The sequence below is a fragment of the Triturus cristatus genome, chromosome 10, assembly GCF_964204655.1.
Source record: "Triturus cristatus chromosome 10, aTriCri1.1, whole genome shotgun sequence".
In the NCBI taxonomy this organism is placed as follows: Eukaryota; Metazoa; Chordata; class Amphibia; order Caudata; family Salamandridae; genus Triturus; species Triturus cristatus.
The window spans coordinates 890,868,857-890,889,420 of NC_140593.1; the positions used below are offsets into that span (position 1 = coordinate 890,868,857).

The 20,564-nt window shown below is 46.0% G+C and overlaps 1 protein-coding gene across 2 annotated transcripts in view; it reads left to right on the plus strand.

Annotated features, from left to right (window-relative positions):
* Positions 1 to 20,564, plus strand: part of LOC146796188 (unconventional myosin-Ig-like) — a 1,225,789-nt gene that overhangs the window by 229,685 nt on the left and 975,540 nt on the right. For both annotated transcript variants that reach the window (XM_085628614.1, XM_085628615.1), the window contains exon 10: positions 16,247 to 16,361. In XM_085628614.1, the coding sequence (XP_085484740.1) occupies positions 16,247 to 16,361 (115 nt within the window). The remainder of the gene's footprint in view (positions 1 to 16,246; positions 16,362 to 20,564) is intronic.

Here is a 20,564-nt window from a genome sequence, read left to right on the forward strand (position 1 = left end):
ATTCAGCACTGCGAAAATGGTACCTGAAGGGGGTAGACCTGTGCGGAAAAAAGCTGATTTGTATCAGGGAGATGTCATGTTTCAGTAGTAGCAGAAGGTGTGTTGCTATCACTTTGTCTAGAATCTTATTGTCATGGTTAAGGAGGGAGAGCGGCCTTGAAGATGTGCAAAGATGGGAGGCTTGCTGGGTTTGAGTAGCAATATTATTGGAGCCTCTCTGAGGGTGGGGGGGAAAATGCCAGAATCAAGGGAATCCGCATAGACCTCCAGAAGGTGGGGGGGGGCAAGGACATGCTTGTAAGCCTTGTAAAAGCTAACATTCAGGCCATCAAGGCCTGGGGATTTAGAAACATCCAGCGCATCAATCGCTTGGGCAATTTCCTCACAGGTGAAGGGCGTAGCCAGAAATTGTTGCTGTCCCTCAGTCAGCCAGACCATTGCCACCTCCGACAGGTATTCTACTTTTTCAATCTATTGTCTAATGTGCAGGTGGTGGATATTCGCTGGTAGCAGCGTGAAAATTTGCCAAAAATGCTATCATTATCAACCACCATCAGCAGTCAGGAGCTCAGTGACATGACTGTTGTGTGGATCGGGGCGTAGCAGACACAATAGTGTGCGTCCTGTATGCTCACCCTCACTGTACCTGCGTGCCAGTGCATATTTCCCTAGATACGATACCTCATGGTCTGTGAGCTCCCAAAATTCAGTGAATAGGACTGATTGCCTGTGGAGTCGGGTGTCATGTCCCTGCGTAGCAGATTCATGATCAATATCTAGCAGCTTGAGTTCCACTCGGCTCAAGTCATTTCTTCTGCTTTTAAGTATTCCTGCATGTTTGGGTATGCAGACACCACATATATAGGCCTCAAAGGCCTCCCATAGAGTTTGTCAAGAGATCCTGTGTTGAGGGTGAAATATTCCATTATGGAATTTCTCAGCTCCGAGCGAAAAACCACATTGTGAAGTGCGTTTTCAAGGAACCTCCATTGCAGTCACAGCACAAACCAGTGCTTGATTTGTAGGAAAAAAAAGTAAAGGCCAGGGCTCTAGTTAGGAGACTTCCACAGTTTTCACCACCCATTCCCACTGCTGTCTCTGCTAATGCCAGTACCTACACCAATTCTCGCTTGCCAGGAGCAGCGCCATGTCGCTATCCCTGTGGTTAAGTAAGCGGGCTATGAGTGGGTGAGGTTCCGCAGCAATAACACAAGCTGATGTGAGTGCTGCACCGCTCAAAAGAACTTCTGGGGAGTCGGGCAGAGACCGTCCAGGCAAATCGAGTGGGCGGATATTAGTACTGTCTGAGTCTGCATGCCCTGGGCGTCAGCGGCAGGCCCTGCCTGTATTGGAGGAGTCTCATGCAATACGCATGTGGCATGCTGATGAGTGTGGGTGTGTGGAGTCGGGTTTCGGCATGGCAGGCAAACAACCTAGTGTGGTTTAGTAACCTCCGGTCCGAGGGCTTATCACGGAGGGGGTTATGTAAAAAAAGAAAAGTATGTTTCTCGCTGCTCTCCCGCACATTGTCTCAGTCTTTCCTCTCTGGGGCCGGAACAGGAAGCAGCCAGGCTCCCTCCCCTAAACCAATCACAATGCTGCAATGCAACGTTGTGATTGGCTGAGCGCCATGGATCGGCGCTCAGTCAGGGAATGGGGGCATGGGCATGTTCTCCACACAGGCTGTAATGCAGCCTGCATGGAGTACATGCGAAGTGCGCATGACAGTTTTGGACTGACCGGCCAAACAATCATTGCACACTTGGAGTGTGCAAACCCCTCCTCCTCTGCTTGGAGAGCAGTTCAGCCCCACCTGCCCCACAAAGCTGCACAGCAGGAACAAATACAATGATAATAACCTTGAGTTATAATCATTGTATGTGCTCTTTCTTTCACTGGTTTGCAGCCTGGGGGCGACACTCCTCCACCTTAGTGGAGAAGCCGCCACTGGTGACCACCCCTCCGTTATAGATTATTACAAACGACACCTATTGCCAATGACACACTTTTCATAATCACCAAATGTAATGAACATTCAGCAAAAATCAACATTTCACCTAAAAACTTATTTTTGTATTTCACGAATTTGCCTATCAACCCCTCTGAGCCCCTAACATCCAGGGCTCTTACTCTCTAGGCTTTAGCCCACGTAGGCCCTGGGAGCTCCTGAAACTCACACCTATCATCTCCGAGGCCCTTCTAATTCTTGGCCCTGAGAGACTCCTGTCTCTGTATTCTCCCTGCGCACCGGAAGGCTTATAAAGCGTAATCCTAGCAGCTCCACTGAACAACAGAATACTTCATGGGGTGCCTCTGCCCTTCTGGGTCACCAGGACAATGGTATCAAATATGCAAAATTTTTTGAAGACCTCTATGACCTTGAGGGCTGCTTCTGCACCCTAGACTGTTTTGTTTACCAGGTCTTTGATGCAACTGTAGCCTAGTCACAGTTATTTTTTTTCTCTTTCTGATTATTGAAGCATCTGCCATGTCGGGTCTTTCTTCTGTCTGCACGGAGGCCCTTGTCCTTCTGGTCCCCTATGTCCTATGACAAAAGACCTTGCAGCAGATTCCTCGTTCTGTGCAGTGCTTCTGCTTCCCTGCACTGCACTATATGTATATATTTATAATACAGTAACTGTTTAGGTGCTTATACTGCAAAGAATGCTGTGGTATAATCACATATTTGAGAGGGTGCCATGACATATGAAACTTTTTTCACTTTTTCTTGTAAAATATGGATTTCATCAACATAATGACTGCCCGCAAACTCTCTGCAGTGCTTTACCATTGTCAGGGCTGCAGGGATTGTACAATGTGGAATGGAATGTGGATAGTTTATCTAACTATTGTGGCAAAAATACAAAATATACAACCCATTGTCTGACAATGTTTTATTCATTTAAGCTAGAAACAACAGTTTTATTAAACTTGCAATTTATTTGGCAAATGTGTTAAATTCATAATCACACAGTAAACCGTCCAACCAAAGAATCACCTAAATCTACTGGCCTTCACCACAGTCCATTGTTTTATCAACACTTCAGTCATAAAAGGTAAAACACCATACATATTCTAATTCCAATCAGTGCCCAGTGTTATCTGCACTTTGAAGAAAATATATTTTTCATTCTAATTACCCCAAAGTAAACAAATAATATAAAAATTGCATAACTGGTAGCATGTATAATTTGGTACTATGTTGCCATCTTGGACACTGCTGATATTTGGAAACAGCTTGAGCGGCATCAATATCATCATTCAAGATGCCACCAGAATCCCTCAATGGCAATACCATATGTATGTTTTCAAAAGTATCTATCTATCTATCTATCTATCTATCTATCTATCTATCTATCTATCTATCTATCTATCTATCTATCTATCTATCTATCTATCTATCTATCTATCTATCTATCTATCTATCTATCTATCTATCTATCTATCTATCTATCTATCTATCTACACAGACACACACTCATATATATATATATATATATATATATATATATATATATATATATTTATTTTTTTTCAGTGAAAAAAGCATAGGTTTCAGGGACATTATAGTTAGTTAGACATTTCACTCTTACAAAACCACAGAAATTAATCCGTTATAGTTAGTTCACCTAACTATAACTCGTGCCCCCGCAATGCACTGCTGATGGCGTCACATATTACATCGTTCATGACATGGTCAGTGACATCGCTGATGACATCACTGATGACATCTCAAATGACATCACTGATGACATCATCCAGTGACTGTGTGTTTGTATAAAGTTTAAATATGTTTTATATATATGCCAAGGTGTATTGAAGAGTGAGTCGGTGTATAAGTGTCTGGATGGAGGATTTAGTAGGTGCGTGACTGACTGTTTAAGTGAGTGCTTACATGCGTCTTACTGAATGCATGGGTTAGTGACTAAACTGTATGAATGTCTATATCAGTCTGTCTGTTGTTGTATAAGTTGCTGCATGGGTTGGTCAGTAACTACATGAGTGTCTATATGGTTTATCCATTGGTTGCCTGAGTATTTGTATGAGTGCCTGAGTGTGTTTGTGTGGGTGGGTGGGAGGTTTGTGACTCTGTGTATTGATGTTTGAGTGGTTGATTCACTGGGTGTATGGTTTCAAGAGTGCATGTGGAAAAAGCTGTATGGGTAGGTGAGTGTGTGTATGGGTGTGTTGGTGAGTGAATGGATGTCTCAGTGGTACATGTCCAAGTAACTACATATGTAAAAGGCAGTGTATGTGAGAGTTGGTGTATGTAAATGACTATATGTGAGAGTCAGTGATTGTGAAAGTGGCTGTATGAATGAGTGTGTACTTGTATCAGTGATTGTATAAGAGAGTAAATAAGTGTTTGTTTCTGTTTGAATAAGTGATGTGGTGTGTGTATAACTGTATAGGTCAGTAAATGGAAGTGTGATTGATTCTTTGCATGACTGACTAGGTGTGTGAGTAACTCTGGATGAGTGGTGGTGTGTGAGTATCTGTATAGGTGTATGAGTGCATATGATAGTTGTATTGATGAGTGACGGCATGTATGAGTAATTGTATGGGTGAATAAGTGGATGTGTATGTAGACCCAGGAATCAGTGAGTGCGTATGTAGTAACTGGTGTTGCTGTGTCGACGGTTTCGAAAATGGTAGTCTGTGTTTTACAGTGGGTGTATCAAAGGTTATATTAGAGTGTATGGAGGTGCATCAGATTTTCACGTGGATGATGTCATCAGTGATGTCATTTGAGATGTCATTAGAGATGTCATCAGTGATGTCACTGACACTGTCATGAATGATGTAATATGTTACATCATCAGCAGTGCATTGCGGGGGCGCGAGTTATAGTTAGCTGAACTAACTATAACAGCCGAATTTCTATGGTTTTGTAAGAGTGAAATGTCCAACTACCTATAAAGTCCTGGAACCTATGGTTTATTCAGTGAATTTGTAAGGTTTTTTAAATGCTAATTTCTAACTGTAACATGCCTGAAACCTATGGTTTTTTCAGTGAATTTCAAAGGTTTTTTAAATGCTAATTTCTAACTATAACGTCCCTGAAACCTATGTTTTTTTTCAGTGAATTTCAAGGGTTTTGTAAATGCTAATTTCTAACTATAACGTGCCTGAAACCTATGTTTTTTTCAGTGAATTTCAAAGGTTTTTTAAATGCTAATTTCTAACTATAACGTCCCTGAAACCTATGCTTTTTTCAGTGAATTTCAATGTTTTTTTAAATGCTAATTTCTAACTATAATATCCCTATTAAGTCCCCTTGAATCCTGAAGGTCCCTGGTGGCCAAGCAGCCCACCAGGTATATCCAGTAAGCGCCACAGAGCTGCGTTGCAGAGCGGTGTTCTGAGGCGACGCCCCTTTTTTACACCACGCTGCAAACACGACTTCTGGCGCACTGCTGCTCAGAGTATGAAGTCCACTTGTGTCCTGAGGTCCTCAGTGTAGTAAGACCTCCGACCCTCAGTCTAGGTCCACTCCCTCCCTGCAGCTCTGCTGTTCCGTCTTGTGCCTCCAGACCCCGACCTCCTCCTCGGGAGGTTCGAGGCTGCTGTCTGCTCCTGCGCCTGCTGCCCGCTCCAACTGGGACCAGACTGCCTGCAACCACCGTAACCTTTCTCAGCCGTTTTTTTCTTCTTAATTTTTCTCTGTTGTGCCACTCTTATTGTGCCCATCTGTGTCTTGCTCTAATTCCACCACTGTTTTTATTTTCTCGTGCCTGCCTGTTCCTTTCGCCTTTTGCTGCTGCTGCCCCTGCAGCCCTGCCCCCCCGGAATTCCCCCCTGGAATTCCCCCGCTCCTGCCTCTCAGCCCCTCCTCCCTCCCACCTCCCTACTTAATGACCGCGCAGCGGATGTGCGCAGCGGGCGCACCACCGGCGCGCCAAAGGCAAGCCCTTCTGCACCCGTCCGTGACCCGACCGCGGCCTGCGCCAGGAACCCTGGACCTCCCACTACCCATCTCTGCAACACCACCGCCCTCCTCGCACTCAACCCTGGAAGACTTAGAGAATGCCAACAGGCCTCACCGAACACAACCCATGGCCAGTTCTCCTGCCTCCACTGCTGCCAAACCCTAACCGCCACCACCGCGGACACCAGCACCGGTGACACCCTAAAATGCATCCTCTTCAACGTACGCTCCATACACAAACACACCATGGAAATCTGGAACCTACTTGACTCTCTCTCGCCCTACGTCGCCTTCTTCACAGAGACCTGGACCAACGCATCCTCCGCCCCTGCCATTAGCACCGCCATCTCAGACGGATACACGATCCAGAGGAAAGACCGCCCCAACTAACCAGGAGGGAGCCTCGCCATTGCCCACAAGAGCACCCTCCGCCTCACCACCTCCAGTGAAACCTTCCCCTCTGCCGAACACCTGCACCTCCAGATCCAGACCGCCCCCATAGCCACACTCCGAGGAATCCTCATCAACAGACCCCCCGGGCCCCGAACACCCTTCGCCACCACCATCACTGACTTCATCTCACCCCACGCCATTGCCTCAACAAACTACATACTCATTGGAGACCTGAACTTCCACCTCGACAACCCCAGCGACCCCAACTCCACTATCCTTCGTGACAACCTTGCCAGCATCGGACTTAAACAACTCGTCAACACACCGACCCACAGAGCAGGACACACCCTCAACCCCATCTTTGCGGCAGGAAACAGCATCCATTTCAGCCACACAATGCAGCTGCCATGGACCGACCACCACTGCGTACACTTCGACATCAACGAACCCAAGGCACCCAAACCAGCCCCACGCTCACCACGAAGGAACTGGAGCAAGGTTACCGAAGCGCAACTTAACACAACCCTCACCCGAGACAACCACACCTGGGCACCCGACGCAAATGACGCAGCCAGAGAACTCCACACCTGGATCTCTGACTGACTGTACAGACGAGCTCGCCCCCGCTACGCAACCCCGACAAACAAGGCCCCAGGAAAGCCGCCTGGTTCACCACCGCTCTCCAAGAAGCCAGACACACCTGCAGACGCATGGAGAAGAACTGGAGAAACACCAAGACAACCGAAAACCACACCACCTACAAGGACTCCATGATGGACTACCACAACCAGATCAGAGCCACCAAGAGGAACTTCATCCACAACAAAATCCTGGCCAACTCCACCAATTCCAAGGAACTTTTCAGTGTCATTCAAGAGTTCACCAACCCACGCAGCAAAGCCACAGACATCACCCCATCCCAAGACCTCTGTGACAAGCTTGGAACCTATTTCCACCTCAAGATCAAAAACCTCTACGACAACTTAATCGACCATCCACCAGGCGCCACAGACGGCCCCCTGCCCCCCAGAAACACCAGCCAGCCCAACATCTCCAACTGGACACGGATCACGGCCGAAGACACCGCCTCGGCCATGAAAAGCATCCACTCGGGGCCCCCACCGACCCCTGCCCCCTTCACATCTACCACAGAGCCGCGGCTGCCATTGCACCCGAACTACAACGCACCATAAACACCACCTTCAAAACAGGCACCTTCCCAGATGACTAGAAGCGTGCAGAAGTCAGACCTCTGCTCAAGAAGCCCACAGCAGACCCCACTGACCTCACAAACTATCGGCCCATCTCGCTCCTCCCCTTCGCAGCTAAAGTTGCAGAGAAAACAGTCAACAGGAAACTGACACGATTCATTGAAGAGAATGCCGTCCTCGACCCGTCCCAATCCGGATTCCAAAGCAACCACAGCACAGAGACCGCCCTCCTCGCCGCCACAGACGACATCCGCACCCTCCTGGACCAAGGTCACTCTGCAGCCCTTATCCTACTTGACCTATCAGCGGTCTTCGACACCGTCTCCCACGGCACACTAGTCACCAGACTACTAGGGGTTGGTTACGCAAAGCACGCGGAATTGCTTGTTCGCGATGCTTTTTTCCTGTTCACGAATGCTGTTTACGTGTTCGGGGGAAATATCTTGAGAACACACATTTTGAGAACGCAAACAAGTAAAAAATTCCGCAAAGCCGTGGAACGCAGAATTTTGGGAAATCCCGTGTTCTCCACGGAATGCGAAATTACCCAAATTCCGCAAGCGGAACGGAATGTATTGCCCAGGCCTACAGACTACACGACGCAGGCATACAAGGAACAGCCCTGGACTGGATCCGATCATTCCTCACCGGAAGAAGTTAAAGGATCAGACTCCCACCCTTCTTCTCCGACCTCACGAAAATCACCTGGGGAGTCCCACAGGGTTCATCCATGAGCCCCACCCTGTTCAACATCTACATGACCCCTCTCGCAGCCATCGTCCGACAACACGGCCTCAACATCGTATCCTATGCCGACGACATCCAGCTCAATCTCTCCCTCACCAAAGACCCCACCTCTGCCAATCTCAACTTCCAGAAAGGAATGCAAGATGTCGCAGTATGGATGACCAACAGCTGCCTGAAGCTCAACGCCGAAAAGACAGAAGTCCTGGTCCTTGGTACCACCCCTTCTGCATGGGACAGCACCTGGTGGCCGACCGCCTTCGGAAGTCCACCTACCCCCTCAGACTACGCCAAGAACCTCAGCATCGTATCTGTTTTTATCATTGTTTTACTGTTTTCTTGTGACTCGGTTCTACCGAGTCACAAGATGACTGCCAACACTTCCTGGTTTGGAGTGTTGGCAGCCAATCACAGTGAAGCTCGTGCTCGGGAGGGTTCGCGAACCCACTGCTGCCCCAGATATCGATATTTTTTATTTTTCTAATTTCTCAGCATTTACTGAATGGATTTACACCATTTAACAAAAAGGGCTCTTTCTGAACCAAGGCTACCTTTTGCCAAAGTTGGTGTAGTTCCGTTCAGCAGTTCGGGCTGTAGCTTTGTCTAAAGTTTCCTATGGAAAATAACATGGGGAAAACATGTTTTGGGACCCCCCTTTTATCTCAGCGCCCGCTTGATGAATCACCCTGAAACTTTCAAGACAGGAGCTGACTAGAGCTGATCACTAGTTTTGAAAATTTCGCAAAGATTTGTCAACCGGCGCCAAAGTTATTGGGAAAACAAAAAACGCTTTTCCTATGGAAACTAGGTCCTAACTATAACTACCTACTGGCGACCGACAGTAGGTAATATATATATATATATTATATATGTATGTCATTAAAGTTAGCTTTTCCAATTTTAGGTTGAAACCGATTACAACTGATGAGCACCAACTGTGTGCTCCGATTGAACATGAAGAAATCAGAGAGGCGATAGCAGCATTGGCAACAGGGAAAACCCCTGGCCCAGATGGTCTCCCCTCTGAATTCTTTAAGGCAAATGGAACAGAATTGGCGCTGCGTCTCGAGGAGGTCTATGCCGCAGCAATAGACTAATCCACCCTCTCACAAACATTGAATGAAGCGAAATTGGTTTCACTACCAAAACCGGATAGAGTTCCTAAAGAGCTGGACTTGTATAGACCCCTGGCTTTATTAAACACTGATTATAAAATGTTGGCAAAGCTGTTAGAGGACCAGCTGGCACCATTGTTCCAATCGCTTGTAAACAAAGACCAAAATGGGTTTGTCCCAACACGAAGCACCTCCTTGAATCTTCGTCGGCTCTTTAGGGTTGCCAGATACGTGCTGGAGCAATGGCCCCGCGCAGGATGGCTGATTTTATACCTAGAAAAGGCATTCCACACCCTAAACTGGAACTTCCTTTTCGCTGTGCTGCCACTATACGGGCTCAGGGAGGCCTTCATTCGGCTGGCCCAGCTTTTATACAGTGACCCAGTAATAAGGGTGTGAACAGGCTCATACATGTCTGCCCCAATCAAAGTACAAAGAGGAACCAGGCAGGGATGCCCATTATCCCCATTGCTGTTCTCACTCGCTGTGGAACCGCTAGCGGCAATGTTTCAGGTAAAGGGTTTGGGTTAGGGGATCCCTCTGGGAGATAACACATGCATTATCTCATTATATACAGACAATCTCCTCCTATATCTAAGAGATGTGCATTCAATCCCAGAGGAGGTAGAGCACATTCTAGGGGAATTTGCCGCTGAGCCAGGATTTGTCGTCAATGCATCTAAGTCTTGCCTTTACCCATTTGATGGGGCATCTCTCAACCACCATTATGTACTCAAGGGCACTAACACTGAGTGGCAAATGCAAACTTTCCGATATCTGAGGATCCGAGTATAACATCGCCTAGAGGATATGCTGGAGGGTAACCTAGGCAGGGCAGTGGCCTCTATTCAATCACAAATCGCATTCTGGGGAATGCTCCCACTAACGACTATGGGCTGTGTGGCTTTGACGAAAATGGTAGTCCTGCCACGAGTACTGTACTACTTCGCTAATCTTCCAATATATCTCCCGCCAGCCTTCTTCACAAGCCTAGGAGGTGATGATAAGAGGGCACATCTGGAGGGCCTATCGCAACAGAGTAGCTTCCGGAAGCTCTACCTTCCGACAGACCGAGGGGGGCTTGCACTACCCAACATAGAGCACTACTACCTAGCAGCCCAACTACAATGGGTGGCTGGATGGCTCTCGGAGCGGCGTCTGGCAGAAACGGCAACGGATCTCCCGGCCCTGACCCACCAAGCTCTTCTTTCCCTATTTCACCCATGTAGTAAACAGAATCCACCACCACAACTATTACTAAGAGTGGCACATAGATTCTTTCGCAGAAGCTTATTCTTGACGTGTAGTGTTAATCCATATGCCCCAGCGCTCCTGCTAACCGGCACACCGAGAAACCAAGGCCCATGAGATACGTAGCTTAACTGAAAGCAGAATACAAGATGTGGGAGACCTGTACCATGAAGTAAACTTAATATCCTTCACCTCACTTGCAGATAGCTCTGGGGTAGTACTAAGACAGTTCCTCATGCACCGAGCAATCATAGCTGCGCTACACAAACACTGGGGAGACATGACGATAGAACCCCCAACACTCTTAACCATCCAATACATGCACGTAATGTGCCAGGGGAGGCATCTTATTAAGTGGTTCACTGCCTCCCTCAGGTCGCATCCAGCGACACTGCTACTCTCTCTACGGGCACGCTGGGAGGAAGACCTACAGCGCCCTTTTACGGACGTTGAATGGAGTAGGGTAAGGACTGACTAAGGTCCCGCGAAACATGCGATTCCATCTCATACAGTACTTTGTCACCCTGAGGGCATACCTCAACCCAGCAAAAATCAACAAATGTTATGTTGGTGCGGACGCCGCTTGTCCTCGGTGCCAGGCCACCGATGCAGACCTATTGTACATGACATGGAACTTCCCGAGACAAGGAGAATATTGGGAATCGGTAGTGTCCCCACTATGCTGCTGCACAGACCGAACAATATCCCTGAATTGGGAGACTTGGATTCTACACCTCTACACAAACACCAAACGACTGAGAGTCACCTCCCGGTGTATGGCTGTAGGGCTGATTGTTGCAAAGAGGCTTATTACAAAAAGATGGCGCTAACCAGAGCCCCCAAATGAATGTGCCTGGAAATGCTCCCTGCAGGTGTGGCCCACAGCAAAGAGCGTAGCACTATGCAGGGAAGATGTACTGAACCTACGTAAAGTCCCAATCGCAGAATGTTGGGGTGCAATACTGCAGGAACTCCAGGTAGAAGTGAGAACCCAGAACCTGAAGCAGAACCAATAACATATAGCTAGCAAAGGGGGCCACTATACACGCCTTGAAACGGCCTTTCACATATGCGATACCCATACACCGCCCCTATGAAGGAAAATACTAAAGATGCAAAGTACAGTGCATACATGTCACGCAAACGAACGCATGCCAGCCCCTGCAAACGTCACAACCCAACAACTATCACTTTGGCTGTTTGGAGGTGCCCTGCCAACCTATACCCTAACCCAGTTAGTCTCAGTTACCCTGGATTCTTTGTCCAGCCCCCACCATCATAGAATAGTAATACATGCATGTTCCAGCAATAGGTGTACCTCCGTACCACGATCAACAACAAGTCACAGGTTGCCCCCTGCTGGTTGCAGACCTGTAGCCCCACCAGGGGCACACAATAGCTGGGAGGTTAGGCTTGGCACTCAATTTCTAGCACTCTGTAACAGTAATAATTGCTGCCGAAGATGTTCTGTATTGTGATACTTATGCTGTATTTGCTTGTTTAACAATTAAAATGAGAATAAAAAAAATACAATAAACAGATTTAAACAAAAGAAATAACTGATGAGCACCACAAAGGGGATATTTGCATTTCAATAAAAAACGAAAAACATTGGATTTTGCTGCACTTTTTACTCTGCCGAGGCCCTGTGGTATAAAATCAGTATAACTGCATTCTCAACCTCTTGGCTCTTTTTTGGTGAAGAATGCCCCTTCTGTGACCAACCAGGACAATGGTAATTCCCTTAATTTGGTATTTTTGCGACCCACAAGTTGCCTGGACCCCCAGCACCTCCTGCAGGTCCTGTGATCAAAACTAGTTTTTACATTACTTTTAAGCAGAAGGGGGTCAAGGTGTACTTATATGCACTTTCCTTTTTATTTTCAGGGTCCACGTTCCCAAGTCCTGTAATGGTATCTGCAAAAGGTTTTCTGGTGTTTCTGCCAATGAATCAGATCCTCTTCCTAATATATAATTAGGGTTCCAGATTTTCAGTTAAAACTGATTATAACTGCTAAAACTCCACAAAGAAAAATAACTTTTTGGTAAAGAATGCTCTTGCTATGATCAACCCAGGCCTTGCTAAAGCCCTCGTAATCATCCACAAGGTTCCTGGAACCCCAAAACCTCCGGCAGATCTCTTGAGCAAAAGTATATTTTTTTCTTTTTAAGTACAAGAGCAGGGAGGTCAATGTGTGCTCACCCTCCCCTCTTATATGCACTCTCATTTTATTTTCAGGACTATGTGACCGAGTCTCAAAGTTCTGACATGGTGGCCACAACATTTTCGTCTGGTTTTACGGCCAGCGAATCAGATCCTTATCCTTATATATGTTTAGGGTTTCCTGTTTTCAGTTAAAACTGATTATAAATGCTAAAACACCCCAAAGAAACAGCACTTTTTAGTAAAGAATGCCCCTACTATGACCAACCCGGGCCGTGGCAAGCCAGTTAATATGCCCTGGTGGCTATCCACAGGGTGCCGGAGCCCCGATGACTTCCACCCATTTTGGGAGTATGGCCGGCCTCTGGTGGTTTCAGCACACTGTATATTACTGTGTAATGGCCAGCAGGCCCACAGATGAAAACTGGTGTCAGGATTGTAGTAACAAATATTACTGTCCATATGGATACCTCTAGAATTAATGTCCTTCCATAAAGTGCTATACCAAAAACTTGTATGGTTAACTTTGACAATGGGATGGTCTGAGAAGCATGCCCATAGAAGTTGCATCCACTCATATACAACCCCAATATCACTAAATTCAACTTTTATTTCTACTGCTTACATGTCAAGATGAAGCATGGAACTTATGGAGCCAAAACAAGGCTTCAGACTTGGCAATATCACCTGCACAATCCACTGCAACCGAATTTAATGGAATATATTGAGCTGTGCTCATTCATTCCCCAACACAAAATATACAATAGAACAGTGCACGCTGCGCAGAAAATGAAGGTGCCTTGTGTAACTCTCACACATGCCCAGCAGGAGAACAGTCCCCACACTGCTTTCAGATAGGCGCACATTCTTGGTAAAAATACATTCCTAAAATGCCTTGCACCAGCTTTCAAATAAACACAAAAAACCAAAGGCATGGCCGTACAATGTAAAATAAACCTCATTCATCGTGTGAACTGTACAGAAAAATTACATAATGCATCCTGCGTGTCATGAAGTTTCTTTACTACATCAGCTGCTTCTTCATACAGCAGCACGTTTCTTAGCAGGCGTCTCCCCTATGATCAGATAGCACTGGGTTCGGCCCAGAAAAGAGAGTAATAAGGCATGTTATAGCCCATTCCTATCTGTGTATCTCAAAACAAAGAACAGGGCAGCGTTTCGCAGGAGGAGAGAGGAAGTGAGAACAAGAAAGAGAGAAGTAGAATCAGAGAAGAAAGTGAGAGGTAGTGTGGCATAGGGTGCGAGAGCAAGAAAGCGAGAGATGTTGAAAGAAAAAGAGTTAAATGGAGAGAAGGGGAAAAGGGAAAGTGGGGGGTGAAATATGATCCAGAAAGAAACAGAGGACAGCGCGTGAAAGAGAAACTAGGGGGCATAATAACAATGCGGCGATAACAAATTATCGCCGCTTTTGCGGCCGTTTTCGGCCGAAAAGCGGCAATAATTGTATCGCCTTATCAGCAAAGACACGCAATCGCGTGTTTTGCTGATTTTGCTCCCGTTTCCAGCACGCCTAACTTTGCATCGCTAATGAGATGCAAAGTAGGCGTGTCTGTGGAAACATGGGTAAATATCACGAAGGCAGCTTTGCGATATTTACAACGCGGGGAAGCGATTATTTAAATTGCGCTATGTATGCCTTAAAAATTCCTGACTAAGGCATACTTAACATGGGGGGTGGATTGTGTGGCTAAGACCACAGGCCCCTATTATCAAGAGTATCGCCGTTTTCCATGGAACATCGCTGGAAAACCAGCGATGTTCCATGGAAAACATCGCTATTGCTAGGATAATTATCGCCATTGCGCTGAGCGTTGTTAATACAGCGCTAGAATTATCGCCGCTATTGCGGCCGTTTTCGGCCGAAAGGCGGCGATAATTGTATAGCCTTATCAGCAAAGACACGCTATCGCGTGTTTTGCTGATTTTGCTCCCGTTTCCAGCACGCCTAACTTTGCATCGCTAATGAGATGCAAAGTAGGCGTGTCTGTGGAAACAACATGGGTAAATATCACGAAGGCAGCTTAGCGATATTTACAATGCGGGGAAGCAATTATTTAAATCGCGCTAAGTATGCCTTAGCGCAGGAATTTAACGTCTGTTAAATTCCTGACTAAGGCATACTTAACATGGGGGGTGGATTGTGTGGCTAAGACCACAGGCCCCTATTATCATGAGTATCGCCGTTTTCCATGGAACATCGCTGGAAAACCAGCGATGTTCCATGGAAAACATCGCTATTGCTAGGATAATTATCGCCATTGCGCTGAGCGTTGTTAATACAGAGCTAGCATGGCGATAATTATCTGCGATAGCCGGCGTTAAACATTTTAACGCTAAGAGCGGCCAGCGATAATTATCGCTGGCCGTTGATGATATGCCTCTAAGAGCGGCCAGCGATAATTATCGCTGGCCGTTGATGATATGCCCCAAAGAGTGAGACGTCGCAAGAGATGGAAGGAGGGAGAAATATGAAGTAGATAGCAAGATGGAAAGAGAACGAGGGAAAGCAAGAGAATCCACATGACAATTTTTGCTGACTTAGCTCTTGTTTTGGTTCTTAGAGCCAAGCCTGGCCTCTCTCTCGACTCTTCTCTGGCTTGCCCACCCCACTAAAGTCCATGCCATTGTTTTCCTCGCGGATTGGCGACCTATAAGTACTTTCAACCCAAAAGGCAAAAAATGAATGAGCATAAAGTCTCAGTTCACTTCCCTGGGTGGTAGACGCCCTGTGAAGCTTCAAGTGAGGCGGGGGGCTTCAGGCCCCATCTGTCTCAAGCCCGTGCATACACGAGCAACAAAACCAAAAGCCAAAAGTTATCTTTGTCACGCGCTCACGTCTGAGCTGCATCTCACCGTTCGCACCTTTAATGGCGGCCCAGCCAGGGTCTGGCTGCGGGGTCCTTGAAGCACTTTGCGCTCATTGTGGGCCCCTAGACTCATGCTTTGCGCTTGATGTGCTAACAATTTATTTACAGTTCGGGCCGATTGATTTCCAGAAATTAAAAGTTAAATAAATCTATGACTGTTCATCGTTTTCTTCCCTTTTGTAACATCCAGGATTTGGGCTAGAACTGTGAGCAGATTCTCCAGTCTGCAGTCACTTAACTTGTCCGATGTTTTAATGAAAAAATTAATTCAGGCCCCTCCGCATTACCAAAGCATCAAGCAAAGCTACGTGTGTTTTCCATTTCATATATCCGCAGAGTCGGCGATAAATTCACCCAGAAGAGAGAGTGATGTTTACAGACTCCGAGGCTGAGCGAGACAGGAGTCTGTCATTTAGAGCCTCGTGTCACAGAGTGTAATTATATAATGCTAGTCTCATGCACCGCGGAAGATATGACTAATTGTGAATAAATCGTATAATCATTATATTCGGCGGGTAATAACAATAATGCCCGACTTTGTTTGATTGCAGCTTCGAGCAGTTTTGCATCAATTACTGTAACGAGAAGCTGCAGCAGCTGTTCATCGAGCTCATCTTGCAGCAGGAGCAGGAAGAGTACCAGCGGGAGGGCATCGAGTGGCAGCACGTGAGTACCTCATCAGATATAACGGGCAGCGCGCGAGCTCTTCCTTGTGTGGCAGCACGTGAGTACCTCGTCACAAGGCATGATAGAACGGGCATCTCTCTCTCTCCTCGTGGCAGCACGCGAGGACCTCCTTGAGTGGCAGCACGTGAGTACCTCGTCACAAGGCATGATAGAACGGGCATCTCTCTCTCTCTCTCCTCGTGGCAGCACGCGAGGACCTCCTTGAGTGGCAGCACGTGACTACCTCATTAGATATAACGGTCGTCTATCCTTGTGGCAGCACGCGAGCACTTCCTTGTGTGGCAGCACGTGAGAGTACCTCGTCAGATAGAGCGGGCATCTCTCCTCGTGGCAGCACGGGAGCACTTCCTTGTATGGCAGCACGTGAGTAACTCGCCACAAGGCAGGATAGAACGGGCGTCTCTCCTTATGGCAGCACGCAAGCACTTCCTTGTTCGACATAATGTAATGGGCATCAGTGTAGCAGCATATGGATACCTTTTGCAAGGCAGGATACAACGCCATGTTCTTCAAACTTTCTCTCCCCTCCCCTCATATAAAAACATTACCTCCAGCCGCCAGAATTAGAAACATGTTTCTCACTATTATTCTACTAAATTGACAGATCTGAGCAGATTGAACAAAGTCACATTTCAGTTTTGCTCATGTATCCCACTTAAATGTGCAAACAATTACATGACAGCTGATCCAGCTCTACACTTTATCAGGGATCGATACTCATTGATATTTCATACAAATGGCCCATACACATTCACCAAGCTCATAAATCCCTGTTGCACCGGGGGTCAGGTTTTAATGACATCATAAATTGTTTCCATCACAGGCTCTTGTCTAACATTTCTAAATATATAACTAGACCGGAGAACGACCTTTACAACGCAGTCATTACACCGCAATAGCTTTACAACGCGGTCATTACAACGCAAGACGTTACAACGACTTGTGCTGCATGGCGCTATACACTAAGGAATAGTATAATTTAATATTCCAACACCTTCCCTACTGTTACGTAGGCTGGAGTTGGAATAGTAAATCACACTATTCCTAAGTCCAGCGCCTCTAGCGCAAGTCGTTGTAACGACTTGCGTTGTAACAAATGCGATGTAAACTACCACATTGTGAATGTATGCCATGTAACGTCATATATTCAACTACACCTGTATATCAACTCTCTTTCCTCTTGGTCGATGGACCAATTAGTTGAGTACTTGATGGTAATAATAGTACTATCTATTTATGTAACTAGCTAAATAAACACACACTCTCGGTAAGATTAATAAAGTTTATCTTAAATGATTGTGAATAATTAATGATCATTGCATACAGGTTACAAATGCAAACAAAGAATCAAACAAGAGGGAGAGAAAACAATCAGCAAATGCAAACAGTGCCATACTCATCATCAATTAAAGATATGCATATGAAGGAGTGGATGGATGAAGAGACATACGTTTCAGAGACTAAAATAAATTTGCAAATAATTATGCAAAGTACGAGTCAGAAAAATAATACAAACCCAAGGATCAGTGGAATACCACTCCCTTGGCCAAGGAGGTAGAGTAAGGAAACAAAGATTTCAGGAATCAGGAACTGGACAGGGACAGGAACAGCTAGGCCTTTCTGCAAACCGACGGACAGCGACAAAATCACCCCTCTGTCCTCTGCACTCAAACTAAGCCCACAACTTCTCAAACTCTCCTCTAAATCACACCCCCAAAGGCACCCCGGTTATACCCTAAAACCTACATGTCCAACCACACATTAGTTGAAACAATTCCTGAAACAGATTCTTCTATTAGAGAGTTTGGGAGGTGGCTCATCACACCACCAGGTTCACACTCAAAATTCAAAAACAACAGTTGATGGACAGAATGCAGAACAATGTCATACATTCACCCCAGTACAGAGATCTGGGCCTAAATCCATCGTTTATTTGCTCACCATGCCATTCCAGTTTGAACCCAGCCATATGCAAATCAGTCTTGACCCTGTGCCTCATGGGAACAGTCCAGCCCAACTGCCAAGCCAGGTCCTCCCTGGACTGGAAACAAACATCCTAGGACCGGTTTCGGGGTTTCACCCCTCTTCAGACAGGATAGCTTGATTCCAGTGGCATGGAGAGCACGGGACTCATGTCTGAGCATACCCGTCCCACTCGGGGTGACAAATGCAAAAACAACAGTTGATGGACAGAATGCAGAACAATGTCATACATTCACCCCAATACAGAGATCTGGGCCTAAATCCATTGTTTTTTTGCTCACAATGCCATTCCAGTTTGATCCCAGCCATATGCAAATCAGTCTTGACCCTGTGCCTCATGGGAACAGTCCAGCCCATACTGCCAAGCCAGGTCCTCCCTGGACTGGAAACAAGCATCCTAGGACCGGTTTCGGGGTTTCACCCCTCTTCAGCCAGGATAGCTTGATTCCAGTGGCATGGAGAGCACAGGACTCACTTCTGAGCATACCTGTCCCACTCGGGGTGACAAAAGCAAAAACAACAGTTGAAGGACAGAATGCAGAACAATGTCATGCATTCACCCCAGTACAGAGTGTTCCCATTAGGCGCAGGGTCAAAACTGATTTGCATATGGCCATGTCTGAACCGGGGTGGCGTGGTGAGCAAAATAACGATGGATTAAAGCCAGATCTGTGACTGGGGGTGAATGTTTTGCCAATGTGCAGCATTCCTTCCATCATCTTGTGTGTCACACTCAAAATTCTACATGCTCATTGTTCTATATCCTTTCACATGACATAATGTTTGACTAGTTAATTCATTTCAATACTTGAAACATTACATTATTTTCACACAAGTTTCTCAGCCACGTCCGCGGAAAATGTCTTTAGACCCATGGCCAGTCTCTTCTTTTGGCAGGCGAGCAATAATCTCTGAGCTGAACAGGCTTGGACTTTTACTCCTCATCTGCAGCGCCCAGCGCTTCTGTCTGTTTTTTCAGGTCATTCTTGCTCACTCTCTAACCCCTCATCTATCGTGTAAATTTAAGAAAATGCAGGCCCATTTGGCTCTCTATGACGAATAAACATAAGCATTTATTAATTACATGAAAATGCATTTTTCACTGTTTACCACCCACCTTTGCACTATCCCCTGTTAATAACTTCCTAGCATAAGCTTAAAGCAAAAGCAGCATTATATATTTATTATTTTTAAAGCATGGTGCAAGATGCGAAATGCGGCCTAGACATGCACTAATTTTGTTTCTTTCAAAACGCAAATGTAGAATACAGCCTAGTTCTTTCATGCATTAGTTCACATTAGTGCACATTAGTGCACGCATGCGCATAGCGGTTTCCCATGTGTTCATGTGATTTGCATGTTAATTTTCCACTACACACTGTTAGTATGTATTGTGGGGGTGTTAATCCGAGCAGGTGTTCTTTTTGCAAAACCCTGCTCCATCACTGCCAACATTCATTTGTCAACCAGGTCCCACTAAAAGTGTAAAAGCATCCACAGTTTTATCCTTTATTGGAAAAAAATGGGGGAACTTTGAGGGTATTTATAAAGCAGCATATGAGTACCTTATTGAAAAGTAGGGTATAACTGGGATCTCTCTTGGCATGGCAGCACATGAGTACTTCTTTGCTTGGTAGGATGGGCATTTCACTGTGTAGTAGCATAAGAGTACCATAACACATGGCAGAATATTATGGGTAGCTCATCACTTGGCAGTTTTCAAGGGGTACCTCAGCGTGTAGCAGCATGTAAGATCCCATCCCATAACATTATGTATTGTATCCTATTGTGTGGCATGTACCCTCTGATTGTGCAGTCACGCCCTTTGAAGCATTTCTAGCCTGTGGATAAACACTAAACACTGTGCACAACCTTTTGTACAAACTATCTACAAACTGTACCCTTTTAAGCATACTCTAGCATGTCTAAGAACCTGATCAAGACGTGAGTGTTTCTGTGAAGTTTTCAGCATTACAAAGCACTATGTAATTGATAGATGAAGTAGCTACTTCAACAACATTTGAGAAAATGCTTTAGGCGGCACCAGGTTTATGGAAAGTACTCTATATTCTACGAAAATACTACACTTCCTTGTATGACAAGATATAATGCGTATCATCCCTTGACAAGTGTGAGTTCCTCATCGTATGTCAGTATGAAATGTGTGTAGCATCACGTCTTGATTGCATGGCAGTTTTC